Raw genomic sequence first — 27,745 nt, 5'->3', positions numbered from 1 at the left:
GGGGGGGGGCCCTCCACGCGACGTATCGAAAAGTGAAGCAAAATAGAATAAAGCAAAATTACCCGCCGCATTTGCCATTTTCTCACGGTGTTAAACCCCAGAAAACGCCATGTGCCCAAGCTCTATGCCCAAACAAACACCTGCCCCTTATTATCACTGCTAAAAGCAATGACGACAAGCGGCACATGAAACTTTCTCCATGAATCCAGCGACTAGAGACAAACACATCTCCACATTTGCTTCAATATTTCTGGAGGGTACTCCACGCCTCCCGTGATGATGATTCCACTGCCATCAAACTTTGCAGGAGCTGAAGATTTTCCTCCACAACTGATTTTCTACATTGCATTATCGGCTCCTGATTCGACGATGGTAACGCCTCTGCCGCGGACTCGGGGTGTTCAACAACTTTAGCAGCTTGCGATATTTGCAGAGAATCAGTTGTGTTTGAGGCCCGCTTCAACGGTATCTGAAGCGCTGTGTTTAGCTCCTCTGCCACGGCTACGATGGAATTCGAGAACTTTGTGCAAAGGGAGTTCATCATCACAAGATCACCGTTAGGGTCAGCATACTGACACTGTAAAGTTGTCAGCATCGTTAGCGCATCGGCCAGTTGGTCATTTCCTTCTCCTTTCTTCTTCATCCACGCCGCACCTTCACTCGCACCGTCTTTGCCGCTATTGGAAACGCAGCGCTCTAAAAGATATCTCACCCAACTTAGTGCGCTATGACCTACACGAGACCGGCCTCCAACTCCAGTTTCTGCGGGAGAAGATACACTGGCATTATCAACTCCGTTACTGTTGCAAGTTGCGGCGGTGGTACCCAAGTCGACGCATTTGCCTGCATTTAATTGTTCCGTCGAGTCCACGGTAAAATCAGCAGGGGACATTACACCATTTCCTCTACCCATACGGTTGCTGCAATAGCTATCGTTTGTGTTATTCTCCCCCATTATAACCACCTTTCTCACCGCAGCACCCTTGAAATCTGCTTCACGTCGAAGAGGAAAATTAGCATCATCATCGTCACCTTCAATTCTCCTTTCCCTGCACTCATAAAACTCCACACGCGTCCTCAAACTTTCCATTGCCCCCCTCATATAAAGCAATTCCATTTCTTTCTGACGTACCGTATCCTCCAAATGCTGTATTTTTACATCTGCCTGCTGCAGCAGTGCGTAGGCCTCACGTTCCACATGTGCTCGACTCTCCACGGCGTGTTGCAACCACTTGCTGAGGAGCTCCACTTCTGCAAATATCGCGTTGCATTTATCTTCCGTTGTGTTAAGGAGCTGATGTTGCTGGCAGTTGGCAGGCGGAGGTGGAGCTGAAGTGGTTTGTGTCGTTGCGCAGTGAACAGTTTCGCGAACTGACCTCAATGACAAGCCACGAATCCCAGAAGATGACATCGGCGCACTGATGCCAGCGGTAGCGAGGAATGCGTTGGCGAGGGAAGTTGGCGTTACTTTTTCCATTCTAAAAATCTAATTATCGGTATTTCTATTTCCACACCCAAGCGCTATAAGGCACCTACGGGAGGGAGGTTTCACTTTTTTTTTTTTCGTCAGTTTCCTCTTCCTTCCGCCAGAGTTGGAAGAATACGAGAAATGTTACACGTAACAAAAGGTAAATTTTAATTCGAAACAAACATACACACACACAAAGAAAAAAAAAAAGGGAAGAAGAGCAATGTGACATATTTGGAATAATAAAAAAAAAAATAAAAAGGAGTAACATAAAATGAGGCTGATGCCCCTGTAAAGTGAAGCAACAAATCAGCAGCGATCTTCATACAAATGAATGCATTTTTTTTTTTTAAAAAGGAGTTGTGCGTGAAAACACGGCTGAGCTGTGCATCACATATTGCCAGGTGAGTAACAAACCAGAGAGAAGAAAACAAAAAAAAAGGTAAAGTGGGACATAAAGTAAAAAAAGAAAAAAAAAGATATGGTTTGTTTCGAAACGTTCACCACCAACAACTCCCTACTAGACAAAACAAAAAAAAGAGAAACAAGGAATGGTTAATTCCCCGATGGTGTTTAATGGGTTGCATCGTTTGCTTTTTGACCCTTCTTCACTTCAGAAAAATAATTTGAAAAGATTTTACTCTTCATAACAATATAATATTAAATAATATAATGATAAAGCAATATAATAATAATAATTATTATTACTACATATATCTTTATTTTTTTATATATGTTCCCTTATTTTTGTAATTTTCTACTAATTTTTCTTTTCACTCGCTCTAACTATAAATGTTTTGGTGTACATTTTCCCCTCATGGATACGCGCACGCGCCAAAACACATTTACGCTAAAATGCATACATGTGTATAAATACAAACAAACAAAAATATAAAATGTTTATATTTGTAGCCATGACCCCCAGTTATGAACGAGTAGATAAATGAACAAACTTATCATTCTGCAATTCGTTGTTTTCTGTGCTTACAGGAGATAAGCATATAAACACACATGTACACACAAAAACACAAAAACACAAAACATGCAATCACATATATTTATGTTAAGACGCAATACACACCACATCCTCGCGTTTTCTTTTAGTGTTCACTTCTTCAAATAACTCCACTTATTTGTTGATTTATAAATCCACTCGAGTGTAATTTAAAAATATTTCCTCCTCCCCCTCCCTTTCACACTCATTTGACCATAACACGCACACTCACACACACACAAAAAAAAACTAGTTTTTCCTTCATCAAGTTTATTCTTTCATATATATATATATATATTTATTTATTTATTTATTTAAAAAAAAACAAAAAAACACTTAATTGTTACTACCATTGCAGATCCCCTCGTGCAACCATCATTTCATATATATTTATATAAATTGCAAAAGTGATATGACACGGCACAATGAAACAGTGGAATGAAACGAAAAAAGGGGGAAAAAAAGAGCATGGAACAACATAAAAGTAAAAAAGTAAAGAAAAGTAAGAATATATTTAGGAAGACGAAGAACAATAGAATTGTACAAAAAAAATCAATATAGAAGGAAAGGAGGGAAGGCGATAATGATGAGAGAGTCCATATTAAAAAAAAAACGGAAAAGGGAAAAACAGTAACAGAAAAAGAATTTTAATTTTTTTCTTTTCTTTTCTTTTCTTTTTTTACTGCTTCCATTATTTCACTTCCTCTCTTCTTCTATTTGTTTTTTTTATTTTTTTTCTCTTCCTACTTGTATTTTACTCCTTTCATCATACAAAAAAGAATAATCCAAAAGTAAGAAGAGGAAGAGGGGGGGGGGAAATATGACAAACAAGAACACGTAATGGAACATTAAAACACATAAAGACTTACAAAAAAATTTTTAAAAAAATTGTATCCTTCCATTCCTAACGACAGTAATAATATTATATACATTTTCTTTCTTTGTTTGTTGCTCTCTCTTTCTCTCTCTCTCTCTGTGCGTGTGTGTGTTGATAGTTTCTCCTTCTATTTTCCTTTTTTATTTAAATTGGGGGAATCGCTTATAAATGTCTTTTCTCTCGTGCATATTTTGGTAAACATATATATATATATATTTATTTATTTATTTGAGAAATCGGTGCTCTCTTCTTTTTTCTCTCTCTTTTCTTTTCTTTAATATTTATTGCTTTCCGCTCGTTTTCCACCCGCTTCGCAGCCGTACATTTTAAAATCCACCAACACACGCACTTAAATACATAAATAAAAATTGCAAGTTTATTCTCGCATAATTCAATATAATGGAAACTTCTTTTTTTTCTTTTCCTTCTTTCCCTCCTTTTTTTCTTTTTTCTCCTCTTTATAAGTTCCAATGGCTAATCATTTCATTTCATTTTCACTTCAGTTTCATTATTTATTTTATTTACTACTCTTTTCTGTCTTTTTTTTTCCATTTCAAACCTGCTTGCGTTCAGCTGCACACATAATTGCGCTCCCGACGCTTTTACACTCTTGAGCAATTTAATCCACAATTTAATTTATTTATTTGTTGATGTATTTATTTTATTTCTTCATTTCATTTCCAAAGAAATAAATAAAAGGGAGTTTTTTTTTCAAAAAAAAAAAGACAGAAAAGAGAGCAAAAAAAACAAAAAGAAGGTCACGTGAAGTTTTGGAAAAAACAAAAAGGCATAGAAAAAAAAAGGAGGAAATAAATATAGAAATACATCACGAAGAATTGGTACCTTTGAGTTTATTCACGTACTAAATAATAAATGAACGCGAGGATTTTTTTTTCCTTTGTTAATAAAAAAAAAACAAATGTATTTTTCCTTTACTTTCTTTCGTCTTTTTGTCCTTCTTTAATTCTCATCTCTCACGATGGTTATTTTAATTTCTTCATTTGCCGCACATACGCGCACGCAAGAAAAAAAAAACAACAACAAAACAAACAGATATTAAACAATATTAATCATAATGAATAAAAAAGAAAAAAAGAAAAGTGACCAAGTACTGATGATTATATATATATTATATATATAATCTCTCTTAATCATGCCTTGTTTTTTGTGTGCTTTTGATTAACGATTCATTCACCCATAAACATTTTTTTAAAATTTTCCCTCTCTTTTCTGGTATATAATTATATATTCATATATATTTATTTATATATTTTTTCTGCCGTACATTAAATGATAGCGGCGGCGTGAATTCGAGAGAGGCGCAGCACAAATCCAACTAAAAAAAAAAAAAACGTTATTTCCCCTCCCCTGGTGCATCATAAATTAAATGATATTAATACACACAAACACGCACATGCACATAAATAAATAAACAACAAAACAATATTATTTGTATGGAAATAATTATTTTTAAAAAAAAAAGGAGGGAAAGGAAAAAAAAAAGACTTTTTTTTTTGAAAAACAATAACAACTGATAATTTGTAATGGCATTAATCATTACTTTATCATTTCATATCACTAATGAAAATAATAATAATAATAATGTTAAAAGTGATAACAACATTAATAATATCAAATGTTATCGTTTTTACAATGCTATTTTACCATTTTTTTAAAAAAAATGTTGTAGAGGAAAGAAAGTAAAAGGTGGAATCACTTTTCATTCTGCTTTTTTTTTTGTTTTCATTTCATTTTATTTTATTTTATTCATCTTTACCATATAAATATATAAATATATATATAATTTTTATTTTTTCCTTTTCTTTATTGTTAGGTCAAAAGAAGGGGAGGGGAAGAAAAAGAAAAAAAAAGATTTCTGTCACGGAACAAACCCAACTAAAAAAAAAAAAAGAGGGAGCGGAAAAAAAAAAATCTTCGGCCTTTCCAAAAAAAAAAAAAACACAATTAAATGAAAATACGGTAAAAAGAAAAGGTACCAAAGAAGGAAGGAAGGAAGGAAAGGATAATTGTTGGAGTGAATTAATGACCGAAGTAAATAATTAATTGATGGTAAAACCAAATAAGAAAAAAAAAGAAGAAGAGAGGGAAATACTACAAGAACAGACGTACAAAAAAAAAAAGAAACAAAAACCACTTCCCACCAACACAATCCGAAAAACAAAGATCAGTAAAATAAAAATAAAAGGAAAATAAAGCAAAAACGTAGAGAGATTGAAAAAATCAAATTGAACAATAAGAAGGGAGAAAAAAAACAAAAAGGACACGCACGTGTGAGTAAATGAGGAGTCCAAGCTGTCAAAAAAGATGAGTAAAATTTTTAAATCAAAGATAATAATAATAATAACAATAATAATAAACGCCCCGCTTTGAAAATAAACGAGACATCAATGGAACCATTGGAAGGAGTGCGGGATATTTTTATTTTTTTTTTTTTTAAAATAAAAAAAAAAGGGAAAAGGTGAGACATCCCAGAAAGAAGAAAAGTGTTGTGAAACGGAGGTGCAGCATCGAGTAAACAACACCGACGGCAGCGGACCTAAAAAAGAAAAAGAAATTAGAAAACGCAACGGAGTGAAAAAAAGAAAAAAGAAGAAAGGAGATGGGGGATAAAATACGGGAACGAACATACATAAAAGAAAAATGGTAATGGTGATGGTAATAATAAAAAATCACAAATATGAGTTCAGCAACACACGTAAAATAAGAAAAAATGGGGGAAATTGAAAGTCCGACAAACGTCAGTTTGTGAGTGGGGGAATAAACAAACAAACAAAATATTTTTTGTTGTTTTTTTTTTACTTCCGAACATTTTCTCTCATTTCTTTTCTTTTCTTTTCATTTCCTTTCTTTTCTTATTTCATCTTCTCGCACTGTATGTTCTTCATCACGCATATCATTTTCATTGCTATGAAAAAAATGAGAAAAATATAAAGAAGAAGAAGAAAAAAGAAAATGGACAGAAAGAAAAAAGGAAGAAGAAGGAGGGAAAAAGAAAACACCTGAACGTATTTGCTTTTACATATCGAATATGTTTACACCACAACATTGAAGCAATAATAAACACAGGAGGAGTTTTCCATCACCTAACGGAAAAGAAAAAAAAGAAAGGGCATATAAACCTCACGAGTAAAACAAAAAAAAACACACACACGCAAATACAAAGAGACATAAATAAAGAAATATATATATATTTTTTTCTATCTTTATATGTGCCCTTATCACTCCACGTGGTTAATTGCCCGCTTGAATATTTGTGTTTGTGCGTGTTTTTTTATTTTATTTTATTTTTGGTGTTTATGACATTGTAATGATGATAAAGTTGTTTTGTTTACCTTTTGTTTTCATTACTCATCCCTCACCTGTCCGCCTTTCGGACATTTATACAAGAAAGCAGAAAACAAAAAAAAGGCAAAAAAGGAACAGGAACAAACGAAAAAACAAAACAATGAAAAAAAAAGGGGGTAGAAACGTGAATAAGAAGATGGTTGAGAAAAAGGAATTCACACAATGAGAAGGTAGAGGATTTCGAATTGCACATCATTTATTTGTTTCGCTCCATTTATTTATTTTAATCAAGTTTTCTTTTCTCTCTCTCTCTCTCTTTCTCTTTATCATTTTACGATTTCTTCCATCCAAATTAACCATTCCGCTGCACATTTTCCCCTTTATATTTTCATTTATTTATTTATTTTCCTTCATATTCCCATCATCCTCTGGTGTGAAATTTATCTCCATTCCCTCAGTCATTACAACTAAAATAAATAAGTAAATAAATAATAATAATAATAAAGCCACGCATGGAGGCGTTCATAATCCCCTTCGACATCACCCCATTTACATTTTTACGTCTCACGTTAACTTTCTCCATTTCCCCACCTCTCTCTCTCTCACACACACACACACTTAAACATCCGTTTATTTATCGTGTTTTTTTGCGTTTGTGAACAGCTGCCATTGTTGTTCTGTTGTTTGTTTTGTCGTCCGTTTGTAAAATTCTTTTTTTTTCGTTTCATCTTTCCATTTCATTTTGTTCTCAAAAAAAAAAAAAAGAAAAACAGATAAGAGAAAGGTATATACGCCCACACAGACGACACCTCATCAACTGAAAACAGAATTAATTTTCAAACATTAAAATATGAAACGGGTGTAAAGATACACAAAATACAAACGTCGGCACGAATCAGCCACACGCATCTTGCGCCTACTTTTCTCCATTCATAATTCACTCATGTTTTCAAAAAAAAGAAAAAAAAGAGCAACAGCAACAACAACTTGCATGTACTTCGGTCTCATAGACACGCAAATTTTTCATGGGATAAATAAAATTTAATTTCCCCTGATTTCCCTCCTCCCCCTTATTTGGCCATTTTATTTTGTTTCTATTTTTATTTTTTCTTGTCGTACTTTGTTTCTTTCAAATGGTTGCTTGCCCACACGCTTCTCCTCGCTTTTGAACCCGCGTTTCCTCTTTTCTGTGGATCATATGCTATTTGCTCCTGTATAGTTTTTCCCTATTTTCGCGCGCACACGCATAGACACATACACACACATAACCCCCATATCCCTTAGAGTTGAAGTACAACAGAAATAAATACGAAAAAAGAAAAAGAAAAAGAAAAGGAAAGATTTTCTCAGCGCACAGTCAATTTTGCCGCTTGCGGGTGATACACCGCTTGCATCATGTTATAAATTCAGTGATCACCGTCCACTCCACCGTTAGCGCTTTCCTTGTGATATTCTTTTTTTTTTTCCCTCCCTCCTTTCTCTTTTCGTTTCGTATCGAGTTTTTTCTTTTTTTTCCAATTCAGGATTCATTAGCCAACGACTCCCCTCCAGTGATGGGACGTGGGGATCGATGAAGTTTGCTCAGAGCTGTTAATTTCACGCGGCGCCCTTCACTAACACCGAGTGGCGCAAAGAAATCCGGTTGCTTATGATATAAACGATGGGCCAAATGTACGGAGTCCGGCGTTGCAAACACCACAAGCCACATCGCACCTGAACTGATTTCATCATTACAATCACTGGTGCTGCTCTCATCACTAATATCCTTGCTGTTACCATCAGTATTTTCTCGAGTCGAATTTCCTGCGGCAACACGAGATGGAAAAGTGGCCACTTTATGGACACAACCAACGCGGTCTTCAAAGAATTTATGCACGGCAGACGACGATGTATTAGGGGGAAGGTTCCGAACTACAATAGGAAGCAAGTTTCGTTGGATGTCTCGTTTCTGTGGATCCATATCCCGCTGAAACGAAAGCAAAACATTCATGAAACCAACGTTGGGTTCCACATGCGGTCGTCGGCACATGACGTATTGCAGAGCATCGTTAAGGGACCATCCGTTACGACGCATGAGATAAGCAAGCACAATCGTTACGGAGCGGCTGATGCCGTACCGGCAATGCACGAGCACACAAGGCGGCCGGGCAGGAGAAGCACTAATCGCACAATTGTCAGTTGCTTCATTCATGGAGTTGTTAATATTACTACTAGTACCACCGTTACTGCCCTCACAGTAACCATTAACAACATTAGTCCCTGCACTACAGCCGCTACCGTTCTCGTTACCGTTGTGGTAACCGAGATTTGAATTGGTGGCGGCGTCATTTGTTGAGGTTGACCGCTCGCTTTGCCTTTTTGAGCTGTAATACGCACTGCGCGCAGCCTCCAGCAGCCTGTAGGTGTGTGAGAAGAACTTCCGGATGTTTTCCTCCGCGTTGTCCTCTAGAGGAAAAGGATGTATCGTAATTCCCTTGTCCACAGACCAATATTCTTCTCGTGAGACGTTCAGAATGGTCACGATATTTTCACGTCGGAGGAACTCAGGATTTGTTGCATCACTAACGCCACCCAAGAAAAGAAAGTCTAATATCTTTGTTGGTGGGTTACTGCCATGTGGGATACGACGGCGCGCACGCAATGGAGGATCTTCAGCTGCTGTGTTACTGCGACTGTGTCCCATACGAGTGCTGCATTCCACTCCAGTTTCAATACTACGAAGGTCCACAACGTTTTCATCAGTGAAATGATGATGACGGCGCCCCACTCGCTTTCCTGTCCTAATGGAGTTGTTGCCTCGCAAGAAAGCTGGCGGGGGTGGAAACACCCCCGTTCCAGCAAAACTTGACGACTGCATTACAAATGTGTGAACACTACACTTTGGATCCCTTTTCTTTTTTCCTTTTTTTTTCTTTGAAGGGGGATCCCTTACACTCCCTTCTTTTTTTTTTTGCTTTCCCCAAACGTTCACTTCCGTTGGTTCACGGAAAAGAAGAGAAGCTGTGAAATGATATATATATGATACTTCCCCTTTTCCTTTCCTTTCTCTCTACTTCTGGACAGTTCTTCTTGTCCTGTAATTGCAGTTTTCCTTCGTTTCAGGTGAATTTTCACCCTTTCTTCGTTTGTTTTGTATAAAAATAGATATAATGGTGACAAACTCTTCCGCGAGTTTCCTTTCGTACACTCTCCTTGAATTGTTTCCCTATTTCTTTCTCACTTTTATTTCCTTTTCTCCTTTCGTCCTGACGGACCGTTTCGTTCCTAATCGTTTTACTTGTTGTCTTTTTTTCCCCCTTTGTTTTCGCGCCTCTTCACTGGGCAAAATCCGTATAAGGAAATGGTAGAAGAATCAAAGTGGCTAAACCACCGAATAGCTCCTCTCCTACTGCCTTTTCAGCACCGTTGCAACTACAGTGCAATGGCAAAACAAAAAAATTAATAAGGATTACTTTCGGCGTATTGTGTGAAGAACCTCACGGGTCTTCTTCCTGTACACACCTCAGAGCACTATGAAGCTTTAAAAAAAAAAAAGAAACAAAGGAAAAAAAGAAAAAAGAAATGAATTCATAAGGTAAAGTAAGGTAAATTAAAACAAATATAAACGGGGAGTAAGTGGAAGAAGCAGTATCACACATGGGAACTTGAGGTTTATATTTCACCATCCCGCTTCCGCTTCCGCAGACACGCTCAGAACCAACCAAACAACCAACCAAAAAAGCGTTAAGTGTTACGCCCGGTGCCGGATGAGGTTCGAAACTCAAATAATGGATCAGACACCGGCTGTTGTTGCGTGTGCAATCGATTTTTGCCGTTATTTGTGAGACCCAAAAGGAACGATGCGAGAAAAAATACTCACAATTTACGCATCAGCAAATCAAGCACCACACATAATGAAAAACTTGTTAAAAGATGTAATGAGATGACTACAGCGGCCATCCGTCAGAAAAAGGAGAAACACACAAAAGAATGAGCCAAGATAGAAACACAGCAGTTACTCCCATCGCAAAATAAAGGGTGTGTGCGAACGAGGAGTTGAAACCAAATACCTCGAGTATCACAAGCGGGGTAATATCAAGAAACAAAAAAAATCATGCCAACATGCCTCCATCCATTTTTCTTTTCAACTTCACCAATAACAAGAAAGATAAGCACCGCCACCATCAGAGGGAACAACCAAAGTCTTGCTTGAGTGGGAATACCCACTACGACGTGGCCGTCATCAAGAGTTTTGCGATTTCTTGGGCCAGAAGCTCCGCTAAAGAAGTGTGTTCCGACTTCACAGCAATACTGATGCCCTTTTCTCCTTCTAACTCATCTTCTAGCAGCAGCACGGCGACATGTGCGTGGTTAGCTGCGGATTTTCGGGATTGCAGTACACTATAGAAGGAAGCCGCATCTTTAAAGATATCAACTGGCCTCAACCGCAGTTGTTGTTGTATAGCGGGAAGTACAAGTGGAACACAACTTGCGGCCACAGCCACAAAACACGTAAGCACAGGGGATTCAGAGAGATGTCTTGCCATTATTGTCTGCATAAACTCTACTGAAGTCGTGTCCACATGGGACTTGGCAAAGTATCGATAACTCAAGGGCATTGGTAGTAATGACTCAGTTGGTTTCTTCTCTCGCGTGTACAGCAAACTAAACAGTAGGGGTTCGGTAAGTGAAGGCGGAAGTGATCCAGAGAACGTCAGAAGCATCTTCGTCCGCAATGTCGTAGTCCCCTTCATGCATTTTGAAACGAATATGCTTCTGTCACTTTCCTCCACTTCCTTGTCACCGTCACCACCTTCACCAACAGCGTTCTTATTGTCACCCCTACCAGTTTTTGGACGATTAGCACCTGTGATGGCCTCTTGAGATTTGTCTGCTTCCAGCCGCACTCGCTCCGTCGTATAGTTGTCATTATTAGGTTGGAAACGCAGCGAAACGTTGCGCATGCTGCTGCTGCTTGCAAGGTTTGATATCTCTACGGCCATCGTAATTTGGGTGCCCGCCTTCCGCACGCGACAGGAAAGAACAAATGCGGTCACGCGCAGGTATTTTTCCTCCAAAAGTACGAGGGGATCAAACGATTCGTCAACCATGAAATCCAAAGCAGCTGCAGCAGCCGCTGCCGCCGCAGTACCCTCGGTGGTAGCACTTTGTTGAAGCCTCCCATACGGGATAGGCTCCGGCAATCTTTCATCTGGTGCTAGTGACCGTGTGACATCTACGTTTCGAAACTTCTTCGTTGCCTCATCCACGTCCTCATCCTGAATTCGTCGCTGCCCATGAGCCGCAGCATCATAATTCTTGGGACGTGACAGATACCGATTGATTACCTGAGATTTCTGTGGTACGTAAAACGACGTTGACGTCTTTGGAGCCGGGGCAGCACTGACAGCGGAATGCAACTCTTCTGAAAGTTGATCCCGTGATAAGGCATCATTTTTAATATAAAACGGAGCAACCTCGCCACGTCGGGCCTCTTCCCGCCGCCGCTGCTCGCGGGCAACAATAGCATCATAGCCGTCCACATAGTAAAGGTCTTCATCATTTTCCGCTCCATCTTCTTCGCTGTCAGATGGAGACAACCCCGCTGGTAAGTGACTGCAAAATGGTTCATCAAGATTCAATCCTTCCGGTGGCTCCACGGCCTCCTGTGCACCGATGGCAACCGGAAGGAGTTCCTGTTCATATAGTAGAGGGCCAATATCGGGGTCGACATTGAGCTGATACAAAATCATGCTTGCCCGCTCCTGAACGTCTGGATGGACGCTGTGACGGAATAACTGGAGGCCTAATAGATTTTTTCTTTCCGCATCGTGCCGATTAGAGATGGAGCCGGTGGCTCCAACCACCTTCGCCGTCCCGTTGCTGTCAGTGATGGCTTCTGTTTGGAGAATGGAAGCGCGCAACTCCTCGAATGTTAGGGAATCCTCTGGCAATGGTATCTCCTCCTCGCCATTCACCAAAACGAGGTGTCGCTGGCATGGCTTGTGCATGTATGCTACAATCTTCCCCACCGCAGTGACGCAAACAACTTGCACTTCTGGTTTTAGTAAAGAAATCCGCTCGCTCAACAATAGTTCGCATGTGCGCCGTTTGTCTTGAAGCCAATAAGGATACTCTCCACAGAGAAAGGCCGCCGCCTTCAACACTTCCCACTGCGAGGAACGGGATGGATCACTTTTAAGTAAGTTAGTGTTCGACAGTAGCTGAGAGAGCTCGTTAACACCAAACTGCCGTACCGCGTTCACTCTTGTCAGTACAGTCACAAGTTCCTTCTGTACCAGGGCACCGTGTTGGTAGGTGGAGAGGTTCACCAGGCTGATGTCTAGTAGGATCTTTACGTACCACTCAAAGTCCTGCACGTAACTATAATCGTCAGTTTGAGCAACTTCGATTACTGTCGCTAATACGCGGTTAGACCATTCCTCATCAGGAGGCAGCCGCACACACCGATGCATCATGTTATTGATGGTTGACACGAAGTTTCTTTTTGTCACAAGGCCACTCAGAACCTCAAGGGCCTTTCGACGGATAGTTGTGTCAATGTCATCAAGGCATGCTAGAACTACATCACGATGACCGCCCAACAGCTTTGCATTGTCACGAACCATGCGAGACATGGCGTCAAGGCCCAAATACTTCAAATTTTGATCGCTATCCTCTACAAAAACTCTAAGCTCCTCTGCGACTATCTTCGTTAGTGAGGGTGTTTTGCTCATTCCGTTGGCCACAGCAAGAATGCACTCGTAACGCACAGACTTTGCACCTGTTGTCTGAACAATACGAATAATCGGATCCACAAGCTTCTTCCCCAGCCGAGGCTCAAGAGGAGCGAAGTAACCAAAAACCTTTATTATCTTGATCAATGTCCAATTGCTCTGTATCGTTGACAACATGGAAAAGAAAGGAACCGCTAGACCTAAGAAGCTGGCCGGATTACGTCTGGCCAGTTCACACAAAACGCACACCAGAGCACCTCTCACAGCCGGGTCATTGTCACACCGCTCACTGCTACTGTCGAGCTTTTCCTTTAGCCGAGGGTAGGTTGGTCTCAGTGATTCGGGGTACTCAAAAAAAATGCGGTAGAGGCTAAGAACCGCCTTTTTGCGAACGTAATTACGCGGATGGCTCAATAAGTTCACCACATCCACTACAAGGTCCCTAGCGAGGTCCGGAGAGGAAACAGTGGAAATGCAGTAAAGCGCAAAACCCACCTCGTACTGGTTAGCGCTGGAAAGATCGCGTTTCAACAGAGCTGTAAGCAACGGGAGAACCTCTGTTTTCGGAGTGAATGTTAAACATGCCGCCATATATCCGATACGTTTGTATCCGAACATCTTGTCCGCCATAACCTCAATGATGTTGAAAGCAGCATATGTTGCACTGTAGCCGAGCATGGAAAAGTAGACGGCTTTCAACACTGCGGTGACCTTAACGCTCTGAACAGTGGAAGTGACCTCACTCTTGATGTCGGCAATACATTGCTCAATCACCTCCGCTTCGCTCTCGTTACTGGAGCGCAACTTACGCACTACCTCTGCCAACGTGTTCTGGAACAGAAGTTGGCCAGCCATCTTAGTTGCATCCGTCATTTAGGCACGTAACCCTTTTTATTATTGAATACAGGGCCTTTTATATTCCCGATTATGGTGAACCTGCGTATGCCTGCCCCACACCTTTACAAACTTGCTTCGAGTTATGTTGCACCACTTAATATAAATGCACAGAGAGACTTTTATGAGAGCTGCAAACAACTATGGTTGAGGAGGTATGCTTCGCGCGAAGCCACAACGGAAGAAAACAGAAAAAAAAAAAAGACATGCGTCAGAAAGGGGAAAGGTGGAGACCACTTACACTGACAAACAATAAGGATGACACACATGCATGAATAGCAAAAAAAAAAAAATGCACAAGCCGTTCTCCATTGTCATCATTTGGTTTCCCGTTAGACATGCTGCAGGTGCCAAAACAGCCGGAGGCAGTCTTCACATGCCTGCTCGTAAATGAATAAGAACCGAGTGTGATCGAAGCTCATTGAGATTCAATCCAATGCACACTCATGGACGATTCCGCACAGACTGCACCAAAAGTTGCGTGTTCCCCCACAACATGTTGCACAGCATGCCGTAGTGTTCCACATTATCTTCTCCTGTAGCGTTTCCCCTTTCCCCCCCTCCACCCATGGTGATCCCTTCAGTTGTGCAGTAGCAGTGTCACAACTAAAGCTGTGCCCCAACCGACGACACTTTTTGCTGAAGACGACTTTGAGCCTCTTCCTTGACGCTATTAAGCTTCTTCACTGTGTCCCGCACAGATTCAGCAGTTTTGCCTATAATCAAAAGATAAAGTGGCCGAACACCGTCGCGTAGGCGATGCGAGTGCTTTAAACTTTTATCATAGAACACACCTTTACGGACTATTGTTGAATTGCTTTCTTCCGCCACCGACCGCAGCACTGCCGAGTTCTGCAGTCGCAAACGCACAACATTTGGCAGGTCATTGATAGGATATTCTGCCTCAAAGCGCACGTTCCTCGATGCTGGATTAACGGCCATCTCCGTTGTCTTTCTGGCGTACGCCAACGCCGCCTCCAACGACTCTTTCTGCTTTTGCAGTTGAGCGGAGCTGACGGTGAGTGCACCATCACCTTTATGGATGGTCAGTGCACTGGAAAGTTCGGCGTCGCAACTGTCGTCAGCGTTGTCCTCTTCGACAGCTTTAATCTTAACACCCACATCGCTATCATCACCACTACTGAAACCGGAGTCCGAATCCGACCCCGTTGGCATATCGTCCTCCAATCCTGCCGCACGCAGTGCCGTTTTGAACTGCTCCTTTTGGTCACGGTTGGTGAACCGCTGCTTTTTCGCCCGCATATAACCACGGTGAAAGAGAGCATTGTGTCGTGCAGTTCCACCCTTGCGTAACTCACGCACCTTTGTAGCCCGCTCGTAGAGTTCTTCCGATACCTGTTGTTCTGCCCGCTCAAGACCTTCACAGAGGTCAGCCGCCAGTTCATCATCTTTTCCTCGTGTGAAGAAACTGACAGCCTTACCTTTCCTCCCTGCTCTACCTGTGCGACCGATCCGGTGAACATAAGCCTCATAATGGTCTGGAAGGGTGTAGTTAATGACTAGTTCAAGGTAAGGTATGTCCAGTCCACGCTCAGCTACACCCGTTGCTATCAGAATAAACTGATTACCAGGAGAAAAGTACTCGAGAGCAAACTCACGATCGATGGGATCCATGCCACTGTATAATACGGCAATGCGCTTGTTGTAACCACAGGCGGAGAGTCGCGCGAATAGTTCATCACATTCCTTTTTCTGCTGTGTAAATATAAGAATAAGATGTTCTCCGTTTCCACCCTCCTCACCAAGAATTTGCAAAAGCTTCAAAAACTTTTTGTCTTCACTGCGGCTTTCCACGTCCACATCGTAAAGTTCTTCGTCGAAGAAAAAGAAACGCTGCTCCACATTAGAAGCCGGCGTTGGTTTTCCACCCACCGTAATTTCTATTGGGTCATGCAAATGGCGACAAATTACCTTTTTCAGTTCTTTCGGCATGGTGGCGCTAAACATCGCCAGTTGACGGTCCGGACGGACATTCTTCAAAAAAGCTTCCACATGCTCTGCAAAACCACTATCAAACATGCGATCAGCCTCATCCACAACAACGAAAGAAACAAACCTGAGGGAAAGCACACCCCCGCCACCAACTGTAAGAAGATCGAGTAGGCGACCCGGTGTTGAGACCATCACCTCGCAACCCGCACGACACTGCTTTATGTTATCAGAAAGGGGAACCAATCCGTACGAAGCAACGAGCCGTAGGTGAGCTGCAGAGCAGAGCTTCTCCGCAACCCTCACAATCTGGCAACCAAGTTCGTGCGTAGGAACCAAAACAAGGGTGATTGGGCCCTCTCCCTTTTTACATGCTCTCTGACCCATGCAATGCCGGATGAGTGGGAGCAGATACGACAGCGTTTTTCCGGATCCCGTTTTGGCGACAACAAGCAGGTCACGGCCACTCATAAGAACAGGAGCACCTAACGATTGCACAGCAAATGGTTGCTGAAATCCCCCTTCCGCGAGCGCCTCAAGTACAGAGTCCGCAAGACCGGATCCCGTCCAACTACGCATCGGTCGTGGTGGATCACGACCACGTACCTTGGCACCGTCAAGTTCTTTCAGCAACTCTTTTAGCTCCCCTGCGTCGAGGCCCCTGACATCAGGTGGAGAAACGTAAAACTCTTTCTGTATTGGTGGATATTCAATAGTGCTATGGTCCACATAATGAAGTTTCCTCAACCGTTTTACGTCATCGGCAGGTGGAGGTGGGAGTTTCGCTGAAACCACGGCATCCATGAGGTCATGGGATTCATCAGTGGCGCTTACAACTGCGAGTGCCGTGGAAGAAACTGGCTTGAGCAATGCCTTTCGCAAGTGCTCCAGTGCTCGGGCGGGATTTAGTCCGCTACCTAGCAGACCTTCACTTTCAATTGATGTGCTGTGCTCTTTTTTGGCCGCACTGGTCACCTGCGCGTGCGCCAAAAGTCTCTCCCGGAAGTCTTCAACGGCTTCGTCATCAGCGTCGGTACTCGAAGTGGATGCGGATGTTCCGAACCTGTCATCAAGAGAGTCATTATCGTTTGACATATTACCGTATCCTTCATGTTGCATGCCACCACCGTCCTCGTATACAGCACGGCCACTGTTACCATTATTCTCATCTTTGGTACCATATACGGGCTCTAACGCATGATCCTCCAGCGTTTCAGTAAGTTTGGGTTGCAGCTCCGCACGCAGCGCTGCACTAACATCCAACTTGACCGCACCATCATTTGGTCTAGGAGATGTGTTGCTTTTACTAGTAGTGTCGCCGCTGTTGCCGTTGTCAATCTTATGGACTTCAAAAGACGCCTTTTTGCTTCTTCTTTTCGCACTGCCGCTAGAAGAAGAAAAAATCGAACATGAAGAGCTCGAGTCACTCGTGCTGCTATCGGTTGAGCAACTAGTATCACCGCTGCAGCTGTCCTTACTGTCTTCCCTTTCACGTTTAGGCATGTTGAGAGATACAAAAGCCGCTCGGTTTCCTTACACAGTCTTTGAGTAAGTAACCCCTCAACTTGACCTCTTCTTTCCTACTTCCTCACTTCTGACCGACTCAAGCGAGTGATAATAATAATAATAATAATTCAAAGTACCACAGCAATTGTCGTCACTCGCTCCACGTCACGACGGTGACAGCACAAATGGTTAATGAGGCAGAAAACACAAGTGAGCGCACAAGCCGTAGCGGAGAGAAACCTTTCACAAACCAGGCGTGTGCGTGTATGAACGTAAACGTGAACACGCAGAAAGAGGACACAGGGTAAAAAAGAAACTGAGGGGTACGACAGATGGAAGACACCAGATGTGAGTGTAAGCACAGAATTAACAAGTATGGCGGGTTAGGGGTACGCGAACCAAAATTTGAAAAGTAGCCAAACAAAACCCTCCCTCGCTAATCCTCGGTGCTGAAGCCCACAACCAGGAATAAGCGAACCAATAAGGATGTGAAATAGGTAAGCGAGGAGGGGTAAATCTCAAGGGGAATCCACTCAGTCATCTTCCTCGTACTTCCTCCAACACAACAGCGGTTACCGAAAGAGAGTTTTTCGTTCGTTCCTAGACCAGAAAATGCAGATGTTTAGTTCACCTCCATAAGTTGCTTCCTGGCAGCTATATGCAATTTACGGTCTAAACGAAACAACTTGTGATTACCACTCATCGGAAGTGGGAAAGGAAGTGTTTTACCGACAGCACATATAAATGAAAAGGGGGACGCTTCTTGTCGTTGTTCAGGCGTATAATTCTCCTCATACCTTTCGCGATCCATGCAGTCCATGAGAAACACGTAACCCAGTAATACACGTGTCGGGTAATGTTCGGGAAACTTTTGATTGGGTTCCATAAATTTAGCATATTTCTCCTCAACTTCTCTGATGTCGTGTGGCTGTGAGGAGGCTGCGTGAATCCAAAGTCGACCGCGATAGTCTGTGCTCCACACACGGCCCTCGTGCACCTTTATGCCAGCGACAAGGAGCCCGGCCCACGGTTGGTGTAGGGAGAGACAAGTGCCATTGTCATTCATGCACATGACAGGTGTTGGAACTAATGCAGAAAGAACAATACCTTCCGAAGTTGCTTCGGTAGGTTCCGTGACGCCCGACACAAAATTATCTTTAGACTGTTGCCCCGCTTCATCAGGATCGTCACAGATAATGTCATCAGTTTCTAGCACACAAACAGACTGGGTTCTGGCATATTCTTCTTGTTGGAAACGATGCAGATCACGGTAGAATTGTGCGTCGTCCTCATAGTAGTCCTGTTGCACACGACGTGAAACTTCATGAGTGGTATGAACCTCCGGTTTGCTATCTTGCACACCAGTGGCACCGTTAGCATTAGCAAAGCAAGTGGTCCCCGTCGAGCCGTCTAAACTGTACCATATCTTTTGCATAAGCGTTGGAAGAGGCAATGCACGTGCCTCTTCCACTTCCTCAATGTTACACTCGTCAAAATTTGGGTCGGAAAGTTGCGAGCTACAAGTAGATGAAGAAGACGATTTCAGACACTGACCGGGCCCGGGCGGCGCCGGGCACCCAAGCGACACGTTCTGATTCATGATATCCAAGTGCACAGAATACGCCCCGGTGTGGCGGTGCATCGCTGCTACCTTCCGTTGTCGCTCCGCGAGTGCTTCATCCTTTTCGGCCTTTTCCCACTCCTTGACGGTCATCCACGCATTCTTTGGCGCAAAGAATACAGCTGTTTGATCGTCAATAACCTTAGTGCGCTTGGCACGAGTTTCCGCATACTTCAGTAGTTCATCACGCCTGGACACAGCTGCCTCATACGTTGCCCGGTCCCTTTCCTGTGCCGCCTCGGTTAAACGGCCCTCTTGGACTTTAATCTCATACGCAACACACGTTGATGGTGATAACCCACAATTATAACATGTTTCGTCTGATTCTTGCTCACATATGATGCGCCCACAGTTCGCACAGTTTCCACGTAAGTTGTGTTCCGTGGCAAAGCAACCACATTCGGAAAACCCTGGCTTGAGCGTGGAAGCAGCTGTGGCTTTGTTGTTGCCTCCTTTAGCAGCAGGAGTACCTTTTTTCTTCGTACCCTTATTTCTTGATAAATTTAGCATACGGCTCACAGCAGGTGCAGATGCAGGTGCGTTTTTCTGCTCTGTGGGTTCACCTTCGAATCGTGGCCCATGGTTGGTACGCCTTTTTATGACCTCGGCAGCCATCGCCTCTCCGACCATGAGGGTCTGGCACCACTCATATACTTCACGCTTCGAACCACACGTTGCCAACATGTTCGCCATATTGTCCAACTCTTCACCAAGGAGGCCGAGATGGTTATTGTCGTGAATTTCATTTTTTATGTAGCGGATGAGTTCCCCCTTGTGAGCCTCAGTGGGGCTGAGGGACGGTGGCCGACCCCAACGGCTCGGTGGCATAGCTACCACTTTATTTATTTATTTTGCGGCAGTAACAAGGCTGAGAGATAGTAAGTTTTGACGTAGATTCCGAGCATCAAGAAATATTGAGGCAACACACTGTCATGCATCTCCACTCCCATCCAACCCCAGCTTCCTACTGAAGCCCTGATACGCGTGCTGAAATTATGTTGAGAACGATAAACTGGGCTTCTTTTTCCAACGGTGACACAACAAACGAGGGAAAAAAAAACACTGCATCGCCACAGTGTAAATATAACGGAAGCAGTCAGGAGGGGGGAAAATGACGACAATGATAATGGTACGTCGCCCTCCCATATCAGCCGTTGTTTGGCCCATCGTTGATTGTTGTATAGTTTTTCATTGGGATATAAACGAACCCGGATGAGCAAAAATACTCCAGGCGTACCGTTCACCTCAAGTAGCTTTCAACTAACGTCATTGTGTAGTCATACAGCGACTACCCGTATACTTACGAACATCAGAATACGGGCTACCCTTGACTCTTCCCCAATCCGCAACGCTTTCCCACAACTCGTATTCCTGATGCCTGCGGCCCTCATCACAGTTCCACAATGTCAGTGTTTGACATGTATGGAAGCAGAAGAGCATCTCGCCATGTTATGTTCTTCCGCACCGCCTGCACCATTTTCCCGATGTCACCGTGGCACACCAAAAGGACGCGTTTCCCGCTGAACCGTTCATCCACGCGTTTCAACAAGCGTGCAGCCCGGTTAAAGCACTCATCAAATGTCTCCGCACCCTCCACCTCAAGAAAATACAACACTTTGTCACCTTGGAGAACGTTCTCTCCGGCGTACTTTCGGATATCAGACACCGGTTTGCCGGCCAAAATACCAAAGTCTCGCTCCGTAAGTTCCTCGTCCGTCTCCACAACCAAATCGAGGGCTCTACCGATGGCGCACGCGGTCTCGTAAGCCCGTTGGAGGGGGGATGCCAAAATTACGTCATATGAGACGCCACCATTTTTGAGTCTCAAAGCCACTTCACTGGCCTGCTCACGGCCTAAAGCAGTTAGAGGCCGGTCACGGCGTCCATTTAATAAACCATCGCGGTTATCTTCGTCCTGGCCATGCCTACATACATGCACCTCTGCCATACGATCCGCGCTCACTTTTCAACACACGCTATCTTCCTCTACGAGTGCTTCTGATTTAGTCTCCTACTATTACTCTGTAGGTCACTTTTGACAGCCAGTGCAACAAATGATAATAGTTCGTGTTGTGGAAATAATGAGAAAAACGCGACTCAAACCAAAAAAAAAACAATGCAACTCACAAAGGGACAAAAAGCAAATAACAAGCAATTGCACAAAAAAAATTTTGTGCGTTAAATATAATGCAAAAAAAAAAAACAGTTAAACTACAGCTTAAACAAAAAGGAAGACTAAGTCAATGAGCCAAGGAGGACGAGTTTCGTACGTTCACCGGGCTTAAGTCAACGCGAAACACTTTGGTACGCGAAAGTGCATTCTTTACATTCAGCGTCGGTGAATCAACTTAAAAACAGAAAAACCTACCCAAATGAACCCATAACGGCGCGCACTTCACTTAATCTGGAGCTGCTCTATACGAGCGAAAACACTGGTTTTTTTTTGTTCACTCTCGGCGAAATGCAGCTCTTTAGCGAGGGGACCATGGAGATGCACTCACTACAAACTCACCACCGCCGGCAATCATAACTTCGGACCTACTCTGCTGCCTTAAACCCAATCTAAGACTACACGAGAAGCAACACGAAGCGATAAAAGACAAGTCAAAGAAACAGCAAGTTGGTGTGTTGAGCAATAACACGAAGAAATTGGACAAAATGGGAAAGCAACGGAAAGTTTCAAATTTGATCTTCCCGCTCAACCCGTCATGACGCCTACTCGCTTCACACACACATACACACAAACATCGAGTGTACGCAGTACCTAACAGTAAAACTGATAGAAGAAAAGGCCAAATAAAAAGAGTGAATGATCAACAAACACGCGTGTCGTAGGTTAATCCTCAAAATTGGTAAAGGAATAAATAGAGCGGTAAAGGGAAATGAATTTACAAAGAACATTCACATAAACCAATGTATGAAGACACGCGCTACCTCCATGAAATAAGCACAAAAATAAAAGCTAGGAATAACATGCAGGGGCCTTTACCTGCACGTTAACCTAACTACACCTCGCGGTACTGGCACAAACAACAGAAATCAAGAACCGCCTCGCCAAGCTAGCTTGAGTGACAGAAATTTCCTCACGTTGGCAAACGTTTAAGATGAAACAAGAAGAATTTGGGGAAGAGGAGGCTACTTCTCGTTTCCCACCCCAGGTATTCCTCCCAAGTCTCAAAAAAGTTGACGGTACCCGTGTCAACTTCTGTCAGACACCATGACCGGAAAGGGAAAAGTTGACTTATGATGTAATTCTTTTTCCACACTCCTCGCCGCTTGCTGTAACTCAGACCACGACAGCAATACGTCAAGTGCACTCGGTTCGCTGCTGTCCAACAGCGACTCATTCACCTCCCGCGCTATTGCGCAGGGTGAAGGAACTTCCCAACAAGAACCATTAACGCCAGTTACAGCACCTAAAGATTCGACAAAGATGTGGTGGGCCGTTACAGCATCAGGGAGTTTGTAAATTAAGGGACCAACTTGCTTGCATAGGAAAGATATAGCGGCAGACTGATTTCTCTTGGCGCGTTTCACGGCCTCCAAAGCAAGCAGTCTCACTTTCATTTCATTACTGCTTGGTAAAAGCGCGGCTGCCTTTTCATATTCCTCGTTGTGGCAGAGAACCTGAACACACTTGCGTACCTGCATCCCCTCCAATACCGACCCAACACATTCAGCACCAGTGGCACAACCGTCATTACCATTTCGCGTGTCCCATTCCCCGCTATTATTTTCTTCACACTCCAAAACTCCTTGTTGCAACTGCCCGTCTTTCTCGCCGCCATTCGCATCTGCTTTACCGCAGACACCGCTGGCTCCCAATACGCTATTGTGTTGCTTTCCCCTCTGTTCCAGGTCACGCAACTCTTTGGTAAACGCCTTGAGTGAATTGACAAAACCGTGACGAATGAAGTGCGACTGCAAAACGGCTGTGAGGATAGCCTCCTCGTCATAGCCTTTATCGCGAATAACAGCCTCCTCAATGAAGCGCCAGCCGACGTTATCACACGAATTCATCTTTCGTTTTGTTGAAGAAAATTTTCACTAAATATTTCCTCTCTCCCTCCACAATACAGCTAAATTGTTCCCCACTTCCTCCTCTTCGTATGCGAACTCGTCTCACCAACACTGATAGTTACAAATAAATCGGTGGAAAGAATTCAGTCTGTTCTCAGCGGATTGTCGCCTTTCTTTCTGCTCAATCTTTCTCGTTGCTGAACCTTTGTGACTGTTGTGTATGCCGTGACTCTCGTCCCACCAAAAAAAAAAAATAATAATAATAATAATCCTCTACTGGACCCGACAAGTAAAAGTAAAGAGGTACAAGTAGGAATAATCGTTGTTCGGACAGTAGCTAGCAAGGTTACAAACACAAACATACATATGCAGACGGGTACAGGTGCCGGTACGAGACCGCACAATCGCTTGGTTTCTCTCTCTTCCCTCGTTCTTTTCCAGTTTGTTTCGTTTTACTTTTCTCCACGAAAAGCGAGAAATACAAGTGCAAGCAAGGACACCAAATGGTTACACTTCATTTTTCAAACATACCTTCCCACCACCATGAAGAGTGGAAGCTTGCCAAATATATATTTCACACAAGATGCCAGCATTTCCATTGCGGGCGCACGCGCACATGCACGCATACACATATATTTGATGTATGATCATGCGAAGGGGAGGAGGTGATCTACAAAGCAACAATTGGTAAAAAGAAACTTTTTAGAAACATTTTCCTCATTTTTTTTTCTTCCCTCAGAAAGAGCATTCCGTCTTTCTCTCATTCTTACCTAAAATGTATATATATATATACCTTCTGCATCTAGGTGGTTTCATCGGCTTCATTCTTTTCCTCAAGCAACCAAAAGAAATGAACGGATGAAGCTTTCCCAATGATGACAAACATTCCACTCTTTTCTCGTCTGCTTGTGGCTTATCTTGTGTCACAATATCATTAGATTATCTTTCATTTTTTTTATAACGTTTAATAGCAGTTAAGATAAGAAAAACATCAAAGCAAAAGGGAAATCGAAACCCCCTAATGATACTGATGCCGGTGACGAATGCGAGGAAGTAAACGAAAAATGATGATTATTATGACGAGACAAGGACAACAATAACGAGGGCCACAGTACGCAGTCGTTGGTTCGTCACACAGGGGTAGCATAAATTTCGTAGGGCCCGTGAACCATCGCGTAGAAATGGTCCTAAATGAAAAGAAAGAAAAAATGGAGGAGAGAGAGAGTAGAAGGCGAAAGTAGCAAAAAAAAAAACGCTCGGTTGCGGTAGCCACTGTCCCAGTCCTTGAGTTTGCCCCTCCGCTCTTCATCTGGTGGTATCAGTCAAGGCAAGGCAAACCAAAATGAAATGGTGGAGGCGACAGCATGGAGGCAGGAGATATACAAACAACGACAACTGCAGTGGAGGTAGGAGATCCTCCAAATTCAACAAAAACATTTTATTTACTCAAAAAAAAAATCATGCTGGTGTTCGCCCCAGGAACACATGTACCAGCACCGCCTCTTCCTTTGACTTTATCACTCTTCCCTGCTCCTTCTCTCCCCTCAAACCGAAAGGGGTAAGGAAAACTGAAGGGAAGAAACATGCAAACCAAACAAGAAAGGAAAGGAAAGAAAAAAAAAAAGTCAATCACTACACAAAAAAAAACACGCGCTGAAATTTTCTATTTTCAATCTGGAATTTTTTACCCTTTCTCTCCCCATGTTGCTCAACTGCATTTCCTTTCCTACTACGACTTATGACTTGCAGTTGGAAAAGTTCGGTTTGCAGATAAAGATAATGATAATGAATATGATCACAACTACCGTAAGGACAATCATAATTGTGAGTTTAAGGTTTTTCAAACACATATTACGCTTGAGCTGCGTGGAACGCCGCTGAAATTGCTGCGCTTGCTCCGAGAGAGTTGCAGACCTTTCATGTAATGTGTCAATACGATCCCCACGGGCCAGTACCTTGTCCATATTGTCCATCATTACATCCACAACCTGATTGATGTCGTCATTTAAGGCCGTAATACGGTCGTTTTGCGGGTTGTTGTAAAACTCCATTTTCTGCTGAAGAAGTTTCTTGCCGTTGCGCAATTCGCCCCCCGACTGACCGGCACTCGACCGAACAACGGACTCGACAGCCTCAAGAAACGCAAAAACCGTTCGCATCCTCATATCATTCGTTGTTACGCACGCCACAGTGCGGCCCTCACCGTTGCTGATATAGTGATAGTTGACTCCACCATCCTTATCTTCAACCGTCTTCCTTCGATACTCGTTTCCGGGCACTGTGGCTATAACCTTTTGCGTCAACTCCGCAAGTTTAGGGAGTTCACCCTGTGGGTGCTCGGCTAGGATGGTTGTCCCTTCATTGACACAACTATATTTAATGGGCATCTGATCTGGTCTGCGATTTGCAACACAAACACGGTTATGTTCCTTCTCTCTCCAAGTTGTTGGATACCCTATAATTCCTATAGTTGACGACACACCTCCTATACAATGGGTGTTTCGGTGCGTATGAGGTGGGGAAAGGTAAAGAAAAGCGAGAAACAGTAGGAAGAAAGGGGAAACAAGCGAACGTGAATGATACACTCAATTCACATCATTCTATAAAGACGAATGAAACAGAACACGTCCGAGGGAGAAAGAGAGCAAGGGTTGGCGGGGAAAAAAAAGTGCGCACAAAGTTCGTCAAATCCGGCACAGGGTGAAGCTAAAGGTATGCTTGCAGCAACTCGCGACCCTTAATAGTGTGCTCGTTGCTATTTCCAAGAGCTTCAAATATCCCTAAAATAACCTGCCGCGCCGGGGTTTTTGTAGTTGGGCCGAGGATAGTGTCTTTAGGTACAATTTCAGCTTCTTTCAACGCAGAAAGCAACTTTGGTTCGGCACGAATGAGACGAAGGCACTCCTCAATGCCCTTATGGTGGCGTTTTTCCACAAAGTGCGCGACGGCTAACTTGAGACGCTGACGATACAGCGCTGCGGGGTCCTTGGTAAGATCATCATACGTCAAGAGTGTGGCATACGTATCCTTCTCAACGTCAAAGTCACTGATGACAAGCAACTCGATGCGGACAACAGCTTCCGCAACGTCACGAAGGTCACGTGTAGCAAATGGGAATTCTTCCCGTATTCTCAGTACAATGCGTTGGGCCTCCTTTGAATCTTTACTTGCCATAGCACACATGGCCAACCCACAAAGTGCCTGTGGGCTAGCATTATAAGATCCCTCACGCTTCAGGGCCTCCCACATCTCTGGGGTCACTTTCTTTTCCTTTGAGATACCAAGACGTTTACAAACGGCATCTGTCTCGGTAACTGCTACATCGTATGCCTTCTGAAAGAGTTCCCTTGCTTTAGGTATATCTTTATTTTTCAACCTTGTATGGGCTGCGTTCAGTAGCGTCATGGCATTTTCGTCGTATTCATCACTACGTTTAACTTTCTGAAAGACTGAAGTTCCCTCCATTTCATTCTTGCTCTCCTGAGCCGAATACTCGATGAAAGCATCAATTGCTTCTTTCACTTGTGATTCTGGCACAATACCCACCATTTTATCCGCGTAAATCTTATTCCGCACGAAATACACTATGGGAAACATGTGCGGATCCACGTTGAACTGCTGAGTTAGCGACCCATTCCTAACGCAGTCCACGAGTCCAAGCTTGATTGCCAACCCACGGTCCTTTCCAAACTCTTGGTACACTTCTGCCATATTGTTGTTCTGCAATCTTCGGTTTGTGGCGTCCACCTGCCCCGCTAACCGCTCCGTGTAGGAGGCGACGTCCGCATTGTTTGTGACATGAAAATAAAGGAAAAGTGGAACCTTCGACGCCATTTCTTCGTTTATGTTGCGCGAGGAAATGTCGACTACGCCGAGTCGCTCTTTCTTCTGCGTGTGGAACTGAGAACTGTGAGAACAGCTGCGAAACGGCGCTAACGGGCCACCAATGGATACAATAAAGCAAGACCACCTCCTGGACATGATAAGATATCCGTCGTATTCGGAAGTTGTTTCTTTTTTTTTTTCGCGGTTTTAAGAGGCTTATGTGAATATTATCCTCCCACACTACACCTTTCCTTCCTTCCCTTCACTTTCCTAACCACGTTCAACGGCGAAGGGAATCAGCGTGGGCTTAAAAACAGAACCACAGAAATACGAAAGAGAGAAGAAAAAAGAAAAGGGAACGAAAAAAGTGAGTGGCCATGCACGAACAACATCTGTCACTGCTCGCCGCGTAAAGAAACGGCTGAAAATGCTGTACATCTCATTACTCACTGTCCCTCTCCTAAGCCATTTTGCACTCCAACTAAAAAAGAACCACGCGTAAACAGACACACACTCCAACTCTGCCACCTGGACATCCCTGAAAACAAGAGACAAATAAGTTTCCTTA

General features: G+C 43.2%; 9 protein-coding genes across 9 annotated transcripts; all 9 read right to left on the bottom strand.

Moving 5' to 3' along the window:
• Positions 1 to 241: 241 nt before the first annotated feature.
• On the bottom strand, positions 242 to 1,477 carry TEOVI_000641700 (uncharacterized protein; the record flags this gene model as incomplete). The annotated part of the gene is made up of 1 exon (XM_067220438.1): positions 242 to 1,477. The coding sequence occupies one exon, from the start codon at positions 1,475 to 1,477 to the stop codon at positions 242 to 244; it is 1,236 nt and encodes a 411-aa protein (XP_067076539.1).
• Positions 1,478 to 8,164: 6,687 nt separating this feature from the next.
• Positions 8,165 to 9,502, bottom strand: TEOVI_000641600 (kinetoplastid-specific dual specificity phosphatase, putative; the record flags this gene model as incomplete). The annotated part of the gene is made up of 1 exon (XM_067220437.1): positions 8,165 to 9,502. The coding sequence occupies one exon, from the start codon at positions 9,500 to 9,502 to the stop codon at positions 8,165 to 8,167; it is 1,338 nt and encodes a 445-aa protein (XP_067076538.1).
• A 1,348-nt stretch (positions 9,503 to 10,850) lies between these two features.
• TEOVI_000641500 (adaptor complex protein (AP) 3 delta subunit 1, putative) lies at positions 10,851 to 14,234 on the bottom strand (the record flags this gene model as incomplete). Its single annotated transcript, XM_067220436.1, has 1 exon — positions 10,851 to 14,234. One exon carries the CDS (start codon positions 14,232 to 14,234, stop codon positions 10,851 to 10,853), a length of 3,384 nt encoding a protein of 1,127 aa, XP_067076537.1.
• A 627-nt stretch (positions 14,235 to 14,861) lies between these two features.
• On the bottom strand, positions 14,862 to 17,708 carry TEOVI_000641400 (ATP-dependent DEAD/H RNA helicase, putative; the record flags this gene model as incomplete). Its single annotated transcript, XM_067220435.1, has 1 exon — positions 14,862 to 17,708. One exon carries the CDS (start codon positions 17,706 to 17,708, stop codon positions 14,862 to 14,864), a length of 2,847 nt encoding a protein of 948 aa, XP_067076536.1.
• A 625-nt stretch (positions 17,709 to 18,333) lies between these two features.
• On the bottom strand, positions 18,334 to 20,160 carry TEOVI_000641300 (Putative zinc finger motif, C2HC5-type/ASCH domain containing protein, putative; the record flags this gene model as incomplete). The annotated part of the gene is made up of 1 exon (XM_067220434.1): positions 18,334 to 20,160. The coding sequence occupies one exon, from the start codon at positions 20,158 to 20,160 to the stop codon at positions 18,334 to 18,336; it is 1,827 nt and encodes a 608-aa protein (XP_067076535.1).
• Positions 20,161 to 20,722: 562 nt separating this feature from the next.
• On the bottom strand, positions 20,723 to 21,280 carry TEOVI_000641200 (phosphoglycerate mutase protein, putative; the record flags this gene model as incomplete). The annotated part of the gene is made up of 1 exon (XM_067220433.1): positions 20,723 to 21,280. The coding sequence occupies one exon, from the start codon at positions 21,278 to 21,280 to the stop codon at positions 20,723 to 20,725; it is 558 nt and encodes a 185-aa protein (XP_067076534.1).
• A 1,250-nt stretch (positions 21,281 to 22,530) lies between these two features.
• Positions 22,531 to 23,352, bottom strand: TEOVI_000641100 (uncharacterized protein; the record flags this gene model as incomplete). The annotated part of the gene is made up of 1 exon (XM_067220432.1): positions 22,531 to 23,352. The coding sequence occupies one exon, from the start codon at positions 23,350 to 23,352 to the stop codon at positions 22,531 to 22,533; it is 822 nt and encodes a 273-aa protein (XP_067076533.1).
• A 1,736-nt stretch (positions 23,353 to 25,088) lies between these two features.
• TEOVI_000641000 (vesicle-associated membrane protein, putative) lies at positions 25,089 to 25,739 on the bottom strand (the record flags this gene model as incomplete). The annotated part of the gene is made up of 1 exon (XM_067220431.1): positions 25,089 to 25,739. The coding sequence occupies one exon, from the start codon at positions 25,737 to 25,739 to the stop codon at positions 25,089 to 25,091; it is 651 nt and encodes a 216-aa protein (XP_067076532.1).
• Positions 25,740 to 26,058: 319 nt separating this feature from the next.
• TEOVI_000640900 (uncharacterized protein) lies at positions 26,059 to 27,333 on the bottom strand (the record flags this gene model as incomplete). Its single annotated transcript, XM_067220430.1, has 1 exon — positions 26,059 to 27,333. One exon carries the CDS (start codon positions 27,331 to 27,333, stop codon positions 26,059 to 26,061), a length of 1,275 nt encoding a protein of 424 aa, XP_067076531.1.
• Between the last annotated feature and the right edge of the window lie 412 nt (positions 27,334 to 27,745).

Source organism: Trypanosoma equiperdum, assembly GCF_001457755.1.
Source record: "Trypanosoma equiperdum strain OVI genome assembly, contig: ctg_1150, whole genome shotgun sequence".
Taxonomy (NCBI): Eukaryota; Euglenozoa; class Kinetoplastea; order Trypanosomatida; family Trypanosomatidae; genus Trypanosoma; species Trypanosoma equiperdum.
This window is presented reverse-complemented; position numbering and strand designations above follow the sequence as displayed.